Raw genomic sequence first — 19,667 nt, 5'->3', positions numbered from 1 at the left:
GGTCAGGACGGTTCAGACCGCCCTTCCAGCAAGACTGAGGACCTTCTCCAGGCTTCCAGGCACCCAAGAAGGAGCTTCAGTTTTGTCTAGAGGCGCCCAGCACTCCCGAAGGCGTGGGAGGTCTCACGGCTGTTGCTGATACACATGTGTGCACACACATCCTCAGTGTTCAGCTCCCAGAGTCTCAGCACAGCCCTGTAACCAGCCCCCAAGGAAGAGGACAGGCCTCAGAAGTCCCTCCCAGGCATGACAGCCACCCGGCAAAGATAACCTCATCCTGACCTGTATCAGGTGGGTTTTGAATCAGATTGTTTTTGAACTTTATATAAACAACATCACACAACGTGCTCCTGTCTGCTTCCTTCCCTCAATGTCGTTTGTGATGCCCGTCCTGGTTGTGAGGGGCAGCGGTGGAGGCTTGAGCCTTGTTTTTGAACCATTCCATGATGACCGAGGTGGGAAGCTGCCCTCTCAGCTGAAAGCCACCTCCCCTTCTGCAAACTGGAGCCCCAGGCGGTCAACACCATGGCTGCCCCTGGTCCTAAGCGATCTGACTCCTCCACCGGCTTCCTGCCTGGGAAAGGTCCAACCCCCTCCTCCCATGGCCTCCTGCCACTCTAAGCCCCCAGGCCACTGGCTCCTCCCTGCTCAGCACTCTTGCCCTCGCCCTCCCTCCACCCCAGGGTGCTCTTCTCCCCACCACCTGCCCACTCCTCACTGGGACCAAACCCAGCATTGCTTCCTGTGTGTGGCGGGGGAGGGCTGTGGTTGTAGGACTTTACCCCCAGGAGCCACCACGGGCCCTACACACAGAAGGTGTTCAGGAAATTATCCCTGAGGGACTGAGGGCCGCAGGTGTGCTGCCCCCGCGTGTCTGCTTGCAGAGAGGAAGCAATGGGAGAAGATGCCGGGCCTGCGAATAGGACCCAGACTTCTGCCTTCCTTCCCAGTGCCCTCCCGAGCCCTGGGCTATATGCACCTTCTCCCCTCTCAGCAAGTTTCGTCTGTGTTTGGCTGCCAGGTACGTGGCCCTGTGCTGAACAGGTAGCCCCCCGCCCCCGTATGAGCACCCCCACACCATGGAGGAAGAAACCAAGGCTGAGAGGACAAGGCCTCTGGCCACAGTCACAGAGCCAGCGAGCAGCTGCCAAGGTCCAACAGCAGAGCCCGGGGCGGGCCCCAACCCCCTCGTCCTCCGCATCCCACCAGGAGCATCCCCACCTCCCACAACCCATCAGTGCCCCCAGCTGCCTCTCCATCACACCCTCTGAGCCCATGGTGGTGCCCAGCTGCCCGCTATGCGGGTGAGGGCTGCTCCTGACACGGACTGATACCTCTGGCCCCGGGGTGGGGAGGGGCTGGACCCAAGCAGCTGGCAGTGGCCGGCACACGATCCGGCACACGATCCGGCACCATCAGTGCCCACGCTGGTTTGGTGCCAAGAGAGAAAAGTCCCAGCGCCGTGCCAGCAACGACCAACAGCAGCAAGTCCCAGGACTAAGATGCAGTGGAGGCCACTCCTGCCCAGTCCGGGGAAGAAGCGAAGAGACAGGGACACAGCCTATAGTGTCCCAAGATAAGGGCCCATGGTGGGTGTACAGGACAAAAGAATCCAGGGGGGGCTTCCCAGAGGAGGTGGCTCTTGGGCTGAGCAGGAGTTTAGCTGAGTGAAGCAGTGGGGGAAGGGAGCCTGAGGTCAAAGTAACTGCAGAAACAAATAGCTAGAAGAGTGAGGTCCGGTGGGAGCCAGGGGAGCGCCAGGGGCCTCCCACCCACTGAGGGGCCCCTGGCTTCCTCGCCCGCTCCCGTCTCCAGAGTCTGACACCGGGGACCTCCACCTCGAGTGGGGGGGGCTATCTTCAGCCTGTCAGAGTGGGTTCCAAAGCTGGCCGTGGAGAGGGTCCCTTCCCGCAGGCAGGAGCCCACCCCACCCCAGCCCAGGCCCTCCTGGGGAGAGTGCCCCAGCTCTCTCTGGCTCAGAGCCAAGCACCCCAAGGTTCTAACCAATGGGGGCAAAAAAGCACGGAGACCCACCGGGGCGCCTGGGTGGCTCAGTCGGTTAAGTGTCCCGTCTTGATCTCGGCTCAGGTCATGATCTCGCAGTGCTTCTGGGTTCGAGCTGCACATTAGGCTTGGTGCCGACAGCGAGAAGCCTGCTTGGGATTCTCTCTCTGCCCCTCCCCTGCCCTCTCTCTCTCTCTCTCTCTTAAAAAATAAATAAACTAAAAAAAAAAAGAAAAGGCACGGTCACGGAGACCCACCGGAGACCCTGTGCTCCAGCATGCTAGCACGCCCCTTAGACACTAAACGTGCTCCTCGCCCACTCCCCCACTTCTGGAAGGCAGAGAGCCCCCTGGGGAAAGTGCGCTCTCTCCACAGCACTCCGGTCAGTCCTGGCCCACAAACAGGTGCCAGCTGCCACAGGACCAGTGGGCAAAGGGGGTGGGAACTGAGGTGTGCACCCAGCCCAACGCTGTGACCCAGTCCAGGGACGGGAGGATGGACTGCAGCGTGCACTGTGCTTCTAGCATGTGCCAGAAGCCAAGCTGGACGCTTGACAGGCATTATCTCACTGCGTCCTCCCAAGAACACTGCGAGGCAGGCACAACCAGCCCCACTTGGTAGGGTCTAAAGGACTAAGTCCCTTGCCCAAGGTCACACAGGCAGCAAGAGGCAGGACAGGAATGTCCTTCCCAGTCCTACAGCAGGGGCAAGGCACCAGCCTGACCGAACACGCAAAGTCCTCCATCAGAGCTGCTTCCTCCCGACCGCTGAACCAAGTTGGCTGAGGGGGCTGCTGGCTGGCCACTCTCAGTTGACATCTGGGTAGGGACGGGGGGATGGCGACTCCAAGCCTGCACGTGGGCGCCTTTCCAAGCCCAAGGTGCCAAAAATGGTTCAGAGCGGAGACCACAGGTTTCCAACCACAGCCCTAAGCAGACACCATTGCCAGGCACAGACTGGGCAGTTTAAGGCCTCACCAAGGCCACCAACGGCATGGTGTGACCTCACGGAGAGCCAGAAGGCCCAGGAGATGACAGACATCGGGTCACAGGGCACATCTGAAGCCCTGGGAGCTGGTCTGGTGCCTCTACAACTAGAAGCACTGGCCAGGCAAGATGGATAATGAAGAGAGACGCCCCCGCTGCCCCCACCTCATGTTAAGTTACAGGTCACTTTCTAAGCAAATCCGAGGTCTGTCGCCTGCTCAAACCTTGCCGTGGCTGTCTGTCAGGATGAAGATAAACGCATACTGGCTGCCATGGTGTTGTACTGCCCATCCCCGGCAACAGGCAAGCGACCGCACGGTCGCCCCATGGCAGTCACCAGACTCCATACGCTGAGTCCTCAGGCTCCTGAGGCACGTGAGCAGACAAGCCAGTGGCCATCACAAGGCTCAGTAAAGGCTTCCCAAATGCAAGTCAGGACTTCCAGGTACCAAACAAGCCGAGTTCAAGGGCACTCAGGGCCCTCAGACACATGATGTCATCGCTGCTAAGAACCCCTGGCCAGAGTGGCTACCAGGACAGAGCCTGAAGTGAGGAACAGGCTTCAGGGAATAGCCTTGGCTCCGGAGACTCAGATCGCCTCAGGTCAGGGCTCTGCCACTGCCAGGCTGGGAGACAGGCGGCAGGGCTGCCAGGGTGGCACCTGGCAAAGGTGTGGCCAGCTGGCAGCAAAGGCCGGGTCCAAGGAGCAGACACCAAGGCCAGGCACAGGCTGGACAGGTTTAGGCTTCACCAGGGGCACCAGCAGCACGGTCTGACCCAGCGGCTGGCCTGGTGCCACAGCCCGGCTGCCTGGGGTGGCCTTTATGGCTCGCCAGCAGGACCTCTCTCCGCAAGTGTCTGCCTCCTCATGCCCCCCAGCCCACACAAGGAAGGCCTTCTGCAGAGGCCCCGGGGACCAGGCAGGACCTAGTAAAGTGAGGGAGACAGACTATGGCAGAAGTCCAAGGGTGTACAGTGGGGTCAGGAGCCTAGAGCAGGCAGCCCGTGGAGAAGGCAGTCGCAAAGCCCCTTGGGCCAAATGCTGCCACGTGGCACTGTTGCCAGATACCCAACTTAAAAGAAACCGAAAGTCTGGATTTTTACTCTGTCAAAAACTATCAGAGCACAGTATGGGGCAGCCAAACCCCAGCGATATTTGGCCACTGTGCACCCTCTGAACTTCCACCTTCTAGCAGCCACTAAGCAATAGTGGTGCCAGTCACTTCAGGACCAGGAAACCCACCTGCCCACTCTGCCTGCCAACCTTCTCTCCAGTCTCCCCACTCTTCTCTCTCTCTCCCTGCCACCACGCAGCCGGGCCAGCAAAACCCGCTCAGCCAATTCCAACTGGCCCTTACAGGGTGCTGGTCAGGCCCCCTTGTGTCTTCTCCACTCAGCAGCCAAGAGCCATCATCCTAATGGGCAAACCAGGCCGCACTGCTCCCCTGCCCCTCGGCTGGGCCCTCAAGGCCAGGAGCAGTCAGGCCCGGCAACTCCTCCTCCTCATTTGCACCAGCCCCCCAACCCTTCGGCTAAGGAGGTGCTCTCCTCCTGAGAGGACTTGCTATAAGGTAAATCAGCGCCTCCCTCTCCCTCCCTCCCCTGGCACCGCCAGCACGTGCATGGGCCGGGCCACAGGACCCGTGCCAACCGGGCACAGAGCCCTCTCGGGATGTTTGGGATTCTTCTTGCCTGAAGGATAGATTGGCTCAAGGCTGGAAGCCTGCACCCTGCCCTGGAGAGACCACGGCCCAGCCTGCTGCCTCCCAACTCACCAGACTTGGCTGGGACCTCGGCATCCCTCCCAGGACCCCGGGGAAAGCCTTCCAGATGCCATTTGGATGCATCTGCCTGGAAGGCCTCCAGGCAGGGACCTTGGCAAATGCCTACTCTGCCCCAGTGCCAGCCCATGCCTGGCCCCAAATCCACAGCAGCGATTTTAGCTTCACCCCCACCTGTGGCCCTAGGGCCCCTTTTCCTCAGATGTCACAGGACCTAGCTTGGTGCCTAGAAAGTATCCAAATCTGGACTTTCCCAATCTGGACCCAGCCCAATAAAAAGAACCTTCTTCAAAAGTCTGAGGATATCACATGGGCTGTAGCTGCTTCCAGCCCTCTGTTACCAAGGCAAGGCAGGACTTCGGAGCTGGGCCTGCCCGATTTAAATCACAGCCCTGCCACTCCCTAGCTGAGTGACACGGGCCCATCACTTCAGGTGTCCTGACCCCAGTTTCCTCATCAGCTCATGGAGCGGTTCCAGGGCTCAACCGATCACACATCCAAGGTGCTCGGCAGGTCCCTGGCACACGGTAAGTACACATCAAAGGCAGTTTAAACCCTAATGATAAAAAGGTTATCTTCCCAACTGCATTACCAGATGGGTGACTGGCACGTGACTTCACCTCTCCGGCCTTGGTGCCCCTCCGGGTGACCAAGAGGATTAGCGGACATACCGCTTGCAGAACACTGAGCACGGCACCGGGCACGTAGCGCCGGTCCTCGGAATATGGTAGCTGTGAGCGTCACTGTTCGTAAGGAGGCCTCAGAAGGCTGAGGCTGGGGAACAGCGCGACATACCACCTGTTCTACCTGCTCAAATTGGGTCAGGCTGGAGCTGTGTACCCGGCTGTTGCCATGGTACCCAACATAAGGAAACACTCCGGCTAGGAAGGCGGGTGCTGCAGGGGTGGGGCCTCAGGCCTGCCTCACTCACACAACCCCCATGCCGCCACCAGCAGTCTCTGGGCCATCCCAGGGGTCCCTGGGGTTGGGAAGCGTATGGTGTTGGATCTGGGCCCAGGATCTGAGCAGGTCTCATCACCTCTGACCCTATTCGAACTCCAAAACAATGGGGCCTTGGCCATCTGGAAGGGTGGGCTGTGAGGCGGGGCTCCCAGACTGCAGAACAGGATGGGTGGGATGGGAGTGGAGGTGAAAGGAGCCCAGGAACCCCTATCTCCTGGGCAGAAGCCAAAGCAGCTCTAAAGCAGCCTCAGGTCCCAACATCACTGTCTGCTCTCTTCAGCCACACCTGCCCAGCAGCAGACAGGTACCCAGAGCTCACTAAGCGTCCAGCCTTGGGGGCTCAACGTCAGCTCCTCCCTCCACAACCCTCTCAGGTTTCATCCAGGATGAGGGCTGGGAAAAGCTGTTTGGGCTCGGCTGGGTTCAGGGAATCCATGGCTCCTTGCCAGGAGGGAAGAAGGGGAGGCAGAGGGTGAAATCCACACGCTGTGGGCCAAAACCTAGAACTTTCTAGAGCTTCCTAGATGAGGAGGCAGCTTTATGGCAATGGAAAGGCTGACGGGCCAGGTAGGGTGACGGTGGCCCCAGTGCCTGGGAGGAGACCTCAGTGTGGGGCTGAATACCGGTTCCTCAACGGGATCCAATACCCTGCTCACATATAGACCCTCTGCTGACTCCAGCTGGTCCCTCCAAGACACAGGACTGCTGGGGCCTGGGGCCTGGACCCCTCCCTCTGCCATAAGTAACTACAACTGCTGCAACAGGCACAGACATTACCCATGATCCTCACAACTCTAGGGACAGGTGTGACTTCTCCCACTTCACAGACAAGGCAACAAAGGCTCAAAGGTAGAAGAGGGTAGTGGTTAAAAGCACACCCCAACTCTGAATCTGGGCTCTGCTGTATTTGCTCAGGCAAATCACTCCTTCCCTGAGCCTCAGTTTTCACCTCTGTAAAATGGGGATAAAAATCCTACAACAGCCCCTCCCCACCTGGACCCGGCTCCATGGCATAGTCAAGGAATTAAGGAAGAAGTGCTAATAAAACAGGCAGCACTACACCAACGAATGCTGGTTCTTGGAATCCAAGAGGTTAGGTAAATCGCCCAAGGTCGCCCGGCCGTGAGTGGCCGACCCCAGGCCCTAGCTCTGAGCACAACCCCATCCCCGAAACCTTGTGCTGCTATGTGGGTGGCCACGGGATCACAGGCTTCCCAGGCAGCGGAGGACCGCCACCAGCCCCCACAGCAAAGGGCAGCCCTTCTCTGAATTCCTCAGATAAGCAATTCCTGGAAGACTGGGGAGCCTCCGGGCCTAAGTGGGCCCAAGTGCAGAGAAAAAGCACCCCACCCTGTCCACACCGGAGATTCCTAAATCTGGGTTAGGCTGTATGCCCACCCACCCCCTACCCCACGCCCCGCACCCGTCCTCCCAGATCACCAGATTCATCCAACAGGTCTCCAAATAGGCCAAGTTGACAACTACCTCCTATGAGGTCCCTGGAAAGCCCTTACTTCCTCTTTCTGGGCCTCAGTTTCTCCATTGCAGAACCACGAAGCAGCTCCAGCCAACTGGGCCCACAAGGAGGTCTGAGGAGCAAAGGGACAGACCAGAGAAGGGAACCAGCATGTCCTAGGCACATGTCCCAGGCCCTGGTACTGCATTCTATCTACTGAAACTTCTCCACAACTCTTACAGAGACCTGCACTGGGCCCAGAAAGTGACAGATCCAGGACTCAAACCCCCATCTGTCAGACTCAGAGACACTCTCCCCACCACAGGCCCAAACTATGTAATCCCAGGTGGGCCCATTCAGTGGGGGCAGCTTGGGAACTCAGTCACCCTCAGCAATGAGCTGGACAGCTGGACCTGCAGGATGGGGAAGAACACAAGACCAAACTGGATTGGGCCTCTTTCTGAGAGAGTGGCAGCCTCCTTAACAAGGGCATTTGCAATGCAAAACAACCCAGCCCCAGCCAAAAGAGGACAGTCACTCAGACAGGGCTGGGCAGGCCAAAACCTAGCCACCTCCCTCCATCCAGACCAGGAGTGCCTGGGAACCTGTGGCTGGCCCAGTCTCTAAATCATATGACAGCCCAAGCGGCCAGCTGGGTGCAAGGTGGCCTGGAATACTCCTGATTGCCTCAGCCCTTCCAGGCACAAACCCTGGTGGGCTCTTTGTGCAAGTCTGAGGAATGGGCCGGCATGCAGGGCCCCAAGACGGGCTGAAAGAATGAACCCCCACCTAACCAGCCGGTCACCTGCAGACGGGTGCCCGGCACCCTGCCAGCTTCTCAGGCCCAGACCTCCCAGATCACTCAGCCCTGCCTTGTGCAAACCTGCCCCAGACACACACAATCCCCAGAACTCCCTGGGCCCACAAGGGCGCTTCCACGTGCCAAGTGACTAGATCTGGCTCATCATCCCCCTCCCCTGCAGGCGCGACTGCCCCAGCTCCTACCTTGACGACAAGCTGACAAAATCCCCGCCATCCAGCAGCCGGACTTTGCAGAAGAGGACTCCGTTCACGAAGGGGACCGCAGTCAGCTCCTCCAGGGTGAAAGTGGTTTGAAATTTGAATTTCTTCTTCTTCATCAAGAAAGCCATGAGCGAGTTCCCTGAGTCTGAAGCCCCGAAGGCCAAAAAAGGGGGGAAGCCAGAAATCCCCAGGATTCCTTTCCCTACACCACACCCCCTCCTCAAAACATCAGAGCCGGATCCCGCCCAGATGGTGGCGAAGGCGGCCGAGCGGGCGGAGATCTGAGTCCGGAGGGCCCAGGTCTGAGCGACCAGTCCAGTTCGCGGGCCGGCTGGCTTCACCGTCGGGGAGCCGGGGCTCGGAGGGGCTCAGAGTGGCCGGGGGCTTCACCGGCATGTAAACAGCGGGGCATGGCCCAGGAGGCAGGGGTAAGGGTGGCAGGCGGCGAGAGACCGGCCGCGCTGGAGGGCAGCATCCCGCACCGCGGTCCCCGGGGAGCTCTCAGCCGCGCTACCAGGCGCGGCTGGCGGACCGGGGAGGCCGAGGGCGGCGGGCGGCCCCGCCCCCGCCCCGCTGGCGGCCGGGGGAGGCGCCCTCGCCGCGCACACGCCCCCGCACCTGGGAGCGGGGCGGCCCTAGCAGGTGAGTCCGGGGCTGCTGAGGGCACCCCCAGGGGGCGACCGGGAGCTCTGGGGGCCTCTCCGGGAGGCGCGATGGGGACACTCCCGGCCGGGAACGGCCGGCCGCGGCCCCCTCCGGGCGGGCACCAGGCCCGGGCAGCCGGGGCGCCGCCTCCTCTTCGGTCCTGGGTCCCGCGCCGCGGGCCCCGCGGAGCTGAGGCGCCTTTCCGGCCGGCCGGTGGCACCCGCCTCGCTCGCCAACTCTGCCCAGCACCCCGCGAGCAGCAGCGCCGCCGCCTGCGCTCCGGACGCGGCAGCCCGGGCCCGACGCTGTGCGGCGCCACTCGGAGAATGCTGAGGCCCAGCGCGGCCGCCCGCGGAGCCGCCGCCGAGCGCGGGAGGGGCGGGGCACCGGCGGCCCAGGCTGCCCGCGATTGGGCGACCCCGCGGGGCGGGCGCGGAGCGCGATTGGGGGACGGCAGCGTGGGGCGGGACTTGCGGGAGGCAGAGGCGGCCCAAGACGCTTGGATTGGTGCGCCGCGCGGCTGGACCCGCCTCCTCGGACTAGGCCGGGAGAAGGGAAGGGGAGAGGGCCCCCGAGAAGGCGGTGGGAGGTCGCGGGGCGGGAAGCCCAGGCTGGTCCGGTGAGGAGGAGGGCGCGAGCGGAAGAAAAGAAGAAACAATGAAAAGAAACTATACGAACACTATGGCTGTAATGGCCCTCCAGCGTCCCCCCTCCCCCCCCAGACTTGAACTCAGACACTAAATCGAGCCCAGAGGTAGTGAATCCATTTTTCAGAAAAAACACCCAGAGAGGTGGCCAGGACTAGACCAAGCAGGTTCTTCGCCTGGGAATCTAGTTCCGAACACTGAGAAGGAAGTGTCTGCAAAGGCTTAGCCGAAGGAATGACTTGGGGCAGTTCATCACGCAACCCGTGCTAGACCCAGCTTCTCCCCCAACCTGCTTTCCAAGCCTTTTGTTGTCGGCTAGCTTCTTAGATAGTTATGGCTGGTCTCTCTGACTACATTAACTCCCCTGGATGCAGAGACCGCTTCTAGAGCCTCGGACCTCCCAGGCTCTGAACACATTGTCGTTCATTCATTCAGCCCCGAAATGTTAAGGGGCAATCTGCTCCCAGCTGTGTGAGTGGTGGCCCTCTCCTCCGAGCCTCTCTAAGCCAAGGATCAGGTGAAGAAGCAGCCTGGGACACAGGCAGCAACAAATCTGGTAGATGAGAACTGTGATAGTGGATGTACAGGGGCCTGGAGGAGCTGCGTGGATGCAGGGACGAGGGGCGAAACCATGAGGCTTCTCACACAAAGTTATCCAAGCCAAAGCGGGATGCGTGCCCCGAGTTAGGCAGGGCCCATGCAGAGGGAGCCTCTAGAGGCCAGGAAAACAGAGAGTGAGGTGCCCACAGAAGCCCTGACTACTTCATCTGGCTGCATTGAGATCTGGGGGAGGCAGAGGGCAAGAGATACAGCTGGAAGGCCTGTGGTGGCTGGATCTTGCAGAGTCTTGTAGGCCAGAGTAAGGAGGGGAGCCACTCACACATTTTGAACAGGAGAGTGACCCAGACTTGGTTTTTGTTGTAAGAAGCTTGCTCTCACGGTAGGTAGTGTGGAGGAGAGCATATGGGAAACAGGGGCGAGGAGGCTTGTGGTGATCCAGGCAAGAAATGATGAAGGCAGAACCTCAGAGCTGAGAGAAAACGAGAGGATGGGTTTGAGAGGCATTTGGAGACAGAAACGGAATGGACTTGGGGCTGAGTTGGGTCCAGACATGTAACTGAGGGCTCAAATTTCTGATTTCTTTCTGCTTCCCAGCCATAAAATGGGTAGCAACCCGTGCTTCTCTCCAGTTTGTCCCATCATTTAGAAAACAATTCAGCCAGGTAGGTGAAAAATTATGATTGCAGCTCTCCCTGCTCTCACATATCCCCATTTATCGCCAGGGTAGTTGAGGCCTGGGAAGTTTAGATCATTTGCCTACAGTCTTGACCCTGGAGCACAGGCGCTAGAGGGCCAAGCCGTGCTGCCCACACTGTGGGGTGTGTCCCCCTTGCTGATCCTAGCTGGGTCTGCTCCACAGGGGAAGATCCTGTGCCTACCTGACCCCAGGAGGGGATTTCAGAGGAGAGGACCAGCCAAGGAGTTCTCAAGGCCTGGCTGGCTCCTCAGCTGTGACCATGAGTAACCTCAGACTGCTCTAACAGGAAGCAGGGTGGGCCTGGCTGCCAGACTTAGCTCGGATGGGGTATTTCTCTCTCTGTAGCCTCAGGGCTCGGAGCCCAGGAAGTTTCCCTTTCCTCATTTCCCAGATGGTGCCTGAGGAAGGGAGAGAGCCTGGTGCCAGTTCAGGATGCTCCATTTAGGGTGAGAGAAACTCGTTTTAGAATCCTGGCTCTGCTGCACAGTGGCAGTATAGCCTTAGTTTGGGACACTGAGGTTTGGGGACTCCAAAGAGAGAGCGGGTTCAGTATGATATGGCTAGAACTACTTGCTCGGAAGCCATCAGGGCAGGGTTCGAAACCTGGCTTACATAACACTGACCACCTGCGTCGCACAAACTTTGGTTGGAGTTTTGCATGGATAGAAAGGAATCTTGAGGGATACAGCCTAAACTTTTTTTTTTTTCTTTTTAAATCTCTGAGCCATAGTTTTTCACCTGTAAAAGGGGAATAAGAATACCAACCTAGGATGCCTGACTGGCTGAGTCGGTAGACTCAAACATTTTTAAAAATTAAAAAAAAAAAAAAAAAGAATATCAACCTTTTCAGAAAGTTGTGAGGACTTCAAATGGGCTACACCTGCAAATGGCTTAGGCCCGAAGAGACGTGGAGATCTGAGCGAGGGGTCAGAAGGGGGCCCAGGCCAGCACTTCTACAGTTCTCCGGCACCCCCCAAATTCCCAAGCGTAACCTGTCCTACCTACTCGAGGCCCTGAGCCGACATATAAGGAAAGCAGTAACTAACAAGATAATTCAGACAAGTGGTCTGGGGAGGGAAATCCAGGGAAATGTGAGAGAGGATGATTGGATCGGGGTTCCTGGCCTGTGGGAGGTATTATCTCAGCCCAGACCTTCATAATAAGGAGGGCCCAAGTGCAGGAAACTCCAGGGGCAGAGACAGGGACTGGTGTGTTTGGGGGGCTGTGTGTGACTGCAGGGGAATAGAGGGAGGCATGGGGTCAGAACCTGCTGACATGGGCTCTGTGAGCCTGGAAGGAGTTCAGATTTTATTCTAAGCCCAAAGGGCCGTCACTGGAGGATGCTAGAAGGTTAATGACAAGATCCAAAATGCCTCTTTCAAAGTTCTTTCTGGCTACGTGGAGAATGGGCTGATTGCCGGCAGGCAAGAACAGGAACAGGCAGATAGGGGAGGAAGCTATTATGGCCACACAGGAGACTGGTAGCTCAGACCAGGGTGGAGCCAGCGTGCTGTGAGGAGAAAGGGGACACATTGCAGAGGAAGCGCTCAGCATTTCCTGAGCAACAGTAGTAGTTACTCAAATAGAACTTCTTGAATATTCCCAGGGTTTTGAACTTGACTGAATGCCACAGGGTTCTTTTTTTTTTTTTTTTAATGTTTATTTATTAATTTTGGTGGGGAGAAGGGGCAGAGAGAGAGGGAGAGACTTCTAAGCAGGCTCGGTGCAGTCAGCACAGAGCCCCCACGCAGGGCTCGAACTCACGAACCATGAAATCATGACCTGAGCCCAAATCAAGCGTTGGATAGGGGCACCTGGGTGGCTCAGTCGGTTAAGCATCCGACCTTGGCTCAGGTCATGATCACGAACTGTGAGTTCAAGCCCCACATCAGGCTCTGTGCTGACAGCTCAGAACCTGGAGCCTGCTTCAGATTCTGTGTCTCCCTCTCTCTCTGGCCCTTCCCCACTCATGCTCTCTCTCTCTCAAAAATAAATAAACATTACCAAAAAAAAAAAAAAGCTCATACCAAATCAAGCGTTGGACGCGTAACCAACCGAGCCACCCAGGCGCCCCTCCTCCACCGGGTTCTTGAAGTCAGGATGTGAGTGAGCATAAGCACTAGAATAGGTATGAGGAAGGAATAGGGGGAACAGAGGAATTTTGTGGGACCACAGCCTCTGGAACAGAATCACGGCTGCAGAAAGCGGGAGACCTTAGAGAATCCTTACCCTTGTCTGGCCTTGGACAGTCTCCTGTGATACTGTTTACTTCTCTCTCCCCCCCTATTCCAGCATGAGCTTCACAGGGTCAGACACCTCATCCATGGTGTCTGTATGTCAATTTCAGGGCCTGCCACATGGTAGATATTCCATAAATGACTGTCAAAGCAATGGATGCCCAGATGCATTCACGATGTACGTGTGCATATATGTGCATATGCATGGATGATGGGTAAATGGATAGAAGGGTGGATGGATGATTAACCAAATCACCTCCTACTCTAAAACTCCTCAGTGTTGCCAATAACTACCAAAATTCAATGTGCACAATACCTTGGAAAGTATGTTCCCAGGGGTGCCTGGGTGGCTCAGTTGGAAGAGCATGCAGCTCTTGATCTCAGGGTCGTGAGTTCAAGCCCCACGTCGGGGGTAGAGATTACTGAAATACATTTAAAAAAAAAAACTTTTTAAAATTCTATAAAGAAAGTAAGTTACCCAATAGCAGTACTCACTCATGCATGCAGAGATACATATGCAAGACTGTTCCTGCACCCTTGTATGTTACACAAAAATATTGAAGCAACCCTGATGTCTGGCAACAGGAAGAAGGAAGCCTTGAGGGCAAGAACTGTGTTTTGTTCTCTGCTGCATCCTCGGCACCCAGAATGGTGCCTGGTACACGACAGAGCTCAATCGATATTTGTCATATGAAGGGGAGTGTCATCGATGGGATGTTACGCAGCTGTGACAAGGATGTGGGAGATGTGTGTGTGTGGCCGAGATGGAAAACGTCTACCCTGCCGTGGCAAAGCAAGTCACAGAATAGTATGTGAAGGGCGAGCCTATTTTTGTCAAGAAGCACGGGTATATTTATGTGTGCATAGAGAAGAATCTGGAAGGATACACCCTAAACTGCTACCAGAAGCTTCCACCTGGGGAGAGAGTTTACAGGGAAATTTTAACCCTACTTTAATGAATTGGGGACGGGGTATCGTTTGTGTTTTATAATATGATGAATTCATTTTGTAATTTAATAACAGATAAGGATATTGCAAGCAAAAATAAATAATATCCGTGCTTCCCCATCACCCTCTGGATAAAATCAAAGGTTCTTAGCCTGGCATTCAAGACCCTCTTGAGGGTGAGCCTCTCACTACCTGCCTCCCCCAGGCCCCTGTAGCCCCACCCAAAGGTTCTGGCCTTGTCCTCTGCCCACCTGGTGACACCTACCGGGCATGAAGCTTCAGCTCAAGCATCTTCTCCCACCCCATGCCCCCACGTCAGACACCACACTCACTCCCTGATCTGTGCCCCCCAAGTTACCAACCATCTGTATGCAGAGAAAATAAGACCTCGCCCTCTGTTTGCTGTCACAATAAGTGGCGCATATTTGGCAACTCATCGGAAGGTGGGGGGAGAGGGAGGGAGGAAAGAAGAGAGGAAACAAGGAAAGAAAGGGAAAGAAAGGGGGAAAGAGGAAACTGAGGCAGGGTGGAGACTGTCACTTGCCCAAATCACCCTCAGGGCAGCTACCCAGCTGGTCTGCTCTCTGTCACCTGACACCCAGCACAGAGCGCCACGCCAAGCCGCCTTCCCAACCTTGCTTGCCAAGGGCGGCCGGTGCTGATTCACCGGTGACTGGGCTCCAATTATTTGCAGAACTGGAATGGCGGCTGAGCCACCACAGCAGCTGACCAAGCGTGTATTGATTGGTGCTGGGCCCCTTGCTAATATCTGAGCCAGTCACACAAGAAGATAAAGGGCACCAAAGAACTCGCCCACGGGGATCCGTCCTGCTTAAACCTCCCACAGTCAAGTCCACAAGTATCCCCGTCGACCCGCTGACTCTGCCCTTTCCAACCTAAGCCTGACCATCACTCATGGAGAGTAGTCATGGTTCAGAACACAAGATCTGGAGTCAGACGGCCTTGGGTTCCAGCCTAGGGATTACTGATTCAAAGAGTATTTACATACTTAGTGTTGAAAAAATGTGGCCACACTGCCTTCCAAAAAGGTTGGACCCATTTATACTGCCACCAAGAGTATAAGATAGCACCCATTCCCACATTTTCTCCACCTTTACCAGTCTGTTTGGCGAAGACAATAAAAATAAAAAAGCTATAGTACTGTACATTTCTTTCACTAGAATCTTTTTCAATTTTCTTTCTTTTTTTTTTTTTTTTCTGTAAATTGCCTGGCTTCTCCTCGTCTATTTTTTCCAATTGAAGTAGTCATCTTTTTTTGTTGTTGTTATTTATTTGCAGTAGCTTATTACATATTATGGATATCAACCTCTGTTATATTTCAACATTAAAGTATTACTTCTACTTAAGCAATTGTCTTAGGACTTTGTGGGATCTTTTTGCCTCACAGAAGCCCCTTACAAAGCTCCAGCTAAGAGATAGGAGTCAATGGAGACAGCTGGGTTGGGAGTCAGGAGCCGAGATTTTGAGTTCCACCCCTATCACTGACTCACTGTGTAACTTTGAACCAGTCCCTGATCTATCTTTGTCTGTTAAATAAGAGCATTGAATTAAATGGTCTCCGAGGACCTGTCCACCTTCACAGTCTAGACTAGCAGTATTGATAGAACTTTCTGCAGTGATGGAAATGTTCTATATCTGAACTATCCAATATGTGGCTATAGAGCATAAAATGTGGCTAGTGTGGTGCCTGGGTGGTTCGGTCGGTTGGGCCCCCGACTGCGGCTCAGGTCACGATCTCTCCATTCATGAGTTCGAGCCCCACCTTGGGCTCTGTGCTGACATCCTGGAGCCTGCTTTGGATTCTGTGTCTCCCTCTCTCTCTGCCCCTCCCCTGCTCCTGCTCTGTCTCTCTCTCTCTCTCTCAAAAAATAAACATTGAAAAATAAAATGTGGTTAGTGGGACTGAGGAACTGAATTTTATTTTATTATTTTTATGTTACTTTATCTTTTTTTAGGAACTGAATTTTAAGCTCCATTTAATTTCAATTTAAAATTTAAATAGCTACGGGGGGCTAATGACGACCATATTGGACAGTGCAGGTCTAGATGGCCTGGATCCCCCTAACTTCTGAGCGAACTGCAGTAACTTATAACTAAGGCAGGGATAGGGAGTCCCTGTGTGACTTGGGGCAGGTCGCTCCACCTCTCTGAACCTCAGCTTCCCCATCTTGTCCAGTGGGGTCCACAGCAGTCCCTGCCTCCTGGGGCTGTTGGGGAGATTCGATCATCGAGTGTGTAAAGGCCGAGGCCCAATGCCTGACCCGACACTGTGCAGAATCAGGCCGGATTCCGAGGCTAAAACATGACAGTGTGTCTACCCCATTCCCATTGTGTCCAGAGACCTGTGGGTGGCTTTCCCCAGAGCCACCCACCTTCCCCTGTGGCTTTGAGGGCAGCCTTACTTTCTTAAACCCTGGCTTTGGCTCCAGCATGCCTTAAGCCCAGGACTCCAAATCACTAACCCAACAAAGTGCAAAGTCCAAATCCTGGGCTCTGAATGCTGGCCCCGCCCTTCCTTTTAGTACTATCTTAGCACAAGCTGCAGATCAGCCCAGCAGCCTCCCCAGCCTTGCCGTCTGTCTGCGTCCGAGGTCTCCAGCCTGCCAAGGTCTGCCAAGCACTTCATTCCTCCATTTTCACTCACAGGTGTTTATCACACCATCTGCCCTGGGACTGGGGCTGCGGTGGGGGACACGCAGGTGTGGCCCTAGCGATGAGAGCTGTGGTACACCCGGGGGTCAAGGGGAGTTCGGGAAGGGGTGAGAACGCCGAGTGGGCCTGACCTGGTGTGTGTGGCCAGGGAAGGCTTTCCTGAGAAAGCAGCACGAAGGCAAACCCTGACGAATGGGGGTGGAAGTCAGCCAGGAGACAGGAGTTGGTAGAAAGTCTCAACTGTGAAAATGCAGGAACCTCGAATCCATGAGAGGTGAGGGCAAGGCTAGAAAAGTAGGCAGGCCCCTTCCCACAAGGGAGGGTCTTGCAGGCTGTGATAATGATGTGCTTTATCCTAAAGGTAATGGGGAGCCATGGAAGGTGTTAGAGAGAGGATGGTGTGATTATCCCAGGCCAGTTCCCTGCATGACCTTTGCCTCCCTGTAAGATTCAGGAATGTATTCCCTGTAACTTTCCTTTCTCTGCCTGTCACCTGGGTCTCAAGATATTCCATGAGCACACAGTTCCCAGGACCTTCCTTCTGCCTAAAGTGACCTGGGTTCAAATGCCAGCCCCGCCACTCCCTGGCCCTATTGCTTCAAGCGAGTTATTGCCCTCTTTCACCTTCAGTGTCCTCAACCCATAAAAATGGAGATAATGACACCTTTGCACAGTTACATAAATAGGAGGTAAAAGTGTATGGCACAGAGTCCCTTAGGAAATGGAGTCCAGTTGAATTCCTTCTAGACAAAGTCAAACTAAAGCCTTGGAGGGGGCTTGAGGGGGCATCCGAAAGAGCAGACAAAGTCCTACTTCTGGGAAGTGTCCCTGTGACCCTGCTGGGCCTGAGCAGGTGGAGGGGTTGGCTGAGGCCTTGTTTGGGCAGCCTGTGTGCAAGACGAGCTCAAATGAGACCCCCACCCCACCCCACTGCCGAGCTAGACTTCTGGACCTTCTCAGACCCCCACCCAGTGGGCCAGGAGTTGGCAGGTGAACACAGAGCTTACATAGCTGGTCAGGAGTCCGACACCTCTGGCCCAGTGATCAGGGCCATGTTTACCCAGAAGAGGTGTTTCTAGGTTACCACCCTGTCCTCTTAGGCACATGCACAGCCCCTTAGCCCTTGCTGAGCTCTGCTTATTTTCTGAATTCTTAGTCACAGTCCCCGATGTACTGTCAGCAACAGCTCTTACTTTTAAATGTGAAAATCATCAGTGGTGCCATTTAATGGCGAGGCATTGGGGGAGCAGTGGGGGACAAGGGCTACAGCAGGCACTGGCAAGCACACCAGGGTATGAGCCCTAGACTCCTCCCCCTTCGCTCAATGACCTGGAGTCAATCCCTTGGAGGCTCTTAGCCTCAGTTTTAACAGCTGTAAAATGGTTTCAGTGGTCATACTTACCTCATGAAATTCTTTGGAGGATTCAACGAGGGCGTAAGGCATACAAAGGACTTTGCAAATTACCTGGCAGCCGGGAAGGGCTCATCGAGTGTCAGCCTACGAACTCGCACAGTATTTTGTAACCTGTCCTTTCTACTCAACTCATTAGGAACCTCTCCCCATCAACAGGAGGGAATTAACACTTGAGATTTCTGGGCACATCCCGAACTCCTGACTGCCTAGGATCACAGGGCTGTAAACTGGGAATCCCAAATGTTAATCTCCTATTTGGCCTTGGGGTCCCACCCTCTCAGACCTTTGTCCCCCACCTCCCACTTGTGAAACAATGGGGGAAGAGGGTGGAGACGGGTGTTCGCTAAAAGCCCTGCTCTCTGATTCTGCATTTCAGAACTATAGACCCCAGAGCCTGCACCTCACCTCTCCTTCCTTCCTTCAGCAAACATCGCCCAGGGTTCAAATTCCAACGCTGCCACTTCTTGGCTGTGTGATCTTGGAAAGTTATGAAATCTCTCTGAGCCTCAGCTTCCTGATCTCTAAAATGAGAATATATTACCCATTTCCCAGGGGTGTTATGAGTAGAGAATGATATTTGTAAAGTGCTTATAATAGTTCTTGTTTGACTAGAACAAAAACTGTGCCAGGCACTGAGGTAAGCACTGGGACATAGGTGTGGACAACAGACAAGAGTTTTTACCTCAGTGAGGATTTTTTTTTGGGGGGGGCGGGTGGCTAGAAATCAACACCGATGATGAGCCCCAAGGCAGGTTTGACCATTCTCCAACAAGGGGGCTTTCAAAAGGGCCTTGATGGGGGTGTCTGGCTGACTCAGTTGGTAGAGCATGCGACTTTTCATCTCAGGGTCATGAGTTCAAGCCCCATAAACCTTTCTTTAAAAATAGATCGGGGCGCTTTGGTAGCTCAGTTGGTTAAATATCCGACTTCGGCTCAGGTCATGATCTCACAGGTCATGGGTCTGAGCCCCGCATCAGGCTCTGTGCTGACAGCTCAGAGCCTGGAGCCCGCTTCAGATTCTGTGTCTCCCTCTCTCTCTGTGCCCCTCCCCTGCTTGCTCTCTGCCTCTCAAAAATAAATGTTAAAAAAAAAAAAAGATAGATAGATAGAGTGGGTGCCTGGATGGCTCAGTTGGTTAAGTGTCTGACTCTTGGTTTCAGCTCAGGTCATGATCTCCAGTTTTCGTGAATTCGAGCCCTGCATCGGTCTCCATGCTGACAGCACTGAGCCTGCTTGGGATTCTCTCTCCCTTCCTCTCTGCCCCTCCCCCACTCACGCTGTCTCTGTCTCTCTCAAAATAAATGAATAAACTTAAAAAAAAATAGAAATAGATATACAGATAGAAAGGCCTTGATGCTGGTACTTCTCCCTCTAAACAGCAGCTTCCTTTTTTTTAACGTTTTATTTTTTTATTTTTGAGAGAGAGAATGCAAGTAGGGGAGGGGCAGAGAGAGAGAGACAGAGAATCTAAAGCAGGCTCTGTGCCGAGAGCAGACAGTTAGATGCGGGGCTTGAACTCAAGAACCCTGAGATCATGACCTGAGCCAAAGTCAGTTGCTTAATCAATGGAGCCACCCAGGTGCCCCTCTAAACAACAGCTTCTGTGTGTTTATTGACCTCACTCTGGGGGCC

At 55.1% G+C, this 19,667-nt stretch overlaps 1 protein-coding gene across 1 annotated transcript in view; it reads right to left on the bottom strand.

Moving 5' to 3' along the window:
- Nucleotides 1–9,168, bottom strand: part of EEIG1 (estrogen-induced osteoclastogenesis regulator 1) — a 35,480-nt gene extending 26,312 nt beyond the window's left edge. Inside the window, exon 1 of the mRNA XM_047830117.1 lies at nt 8,196–9,168. Coding sequence (XP_047686073.1) covers nt 8,196–8,341 — 146 coding nt within the window. The 5' untranslated portion in view covers nt 8,342–9,168. The remainder of the gene's footprint in view (nt 1–8,195) is intronic.
- Between the last annotated feature and the right edge of the window lie 10,499 nt (nt 9,169–19,667).

Source organism: Prionailurus viverrinus, chromosome D4 (assembly GCF_022837055.1).
Source record: "Prionailurus viverrinus isolate Anna chromosome D4, UM_Priviv_1.0, whole genome shotgun sequence".
Taxonomy (NCBI): Eukaryota; Metazoa; Chordata; class Mammalia; order Carnivora; family Felidae; genus Prionailurus; species Prionailurus viverrinus.
The sequence above is the reverse complement of the archived record's forward strand: the minus strand, read 5'-3'. Positions and strand labels throughout refer to the sequence as shown.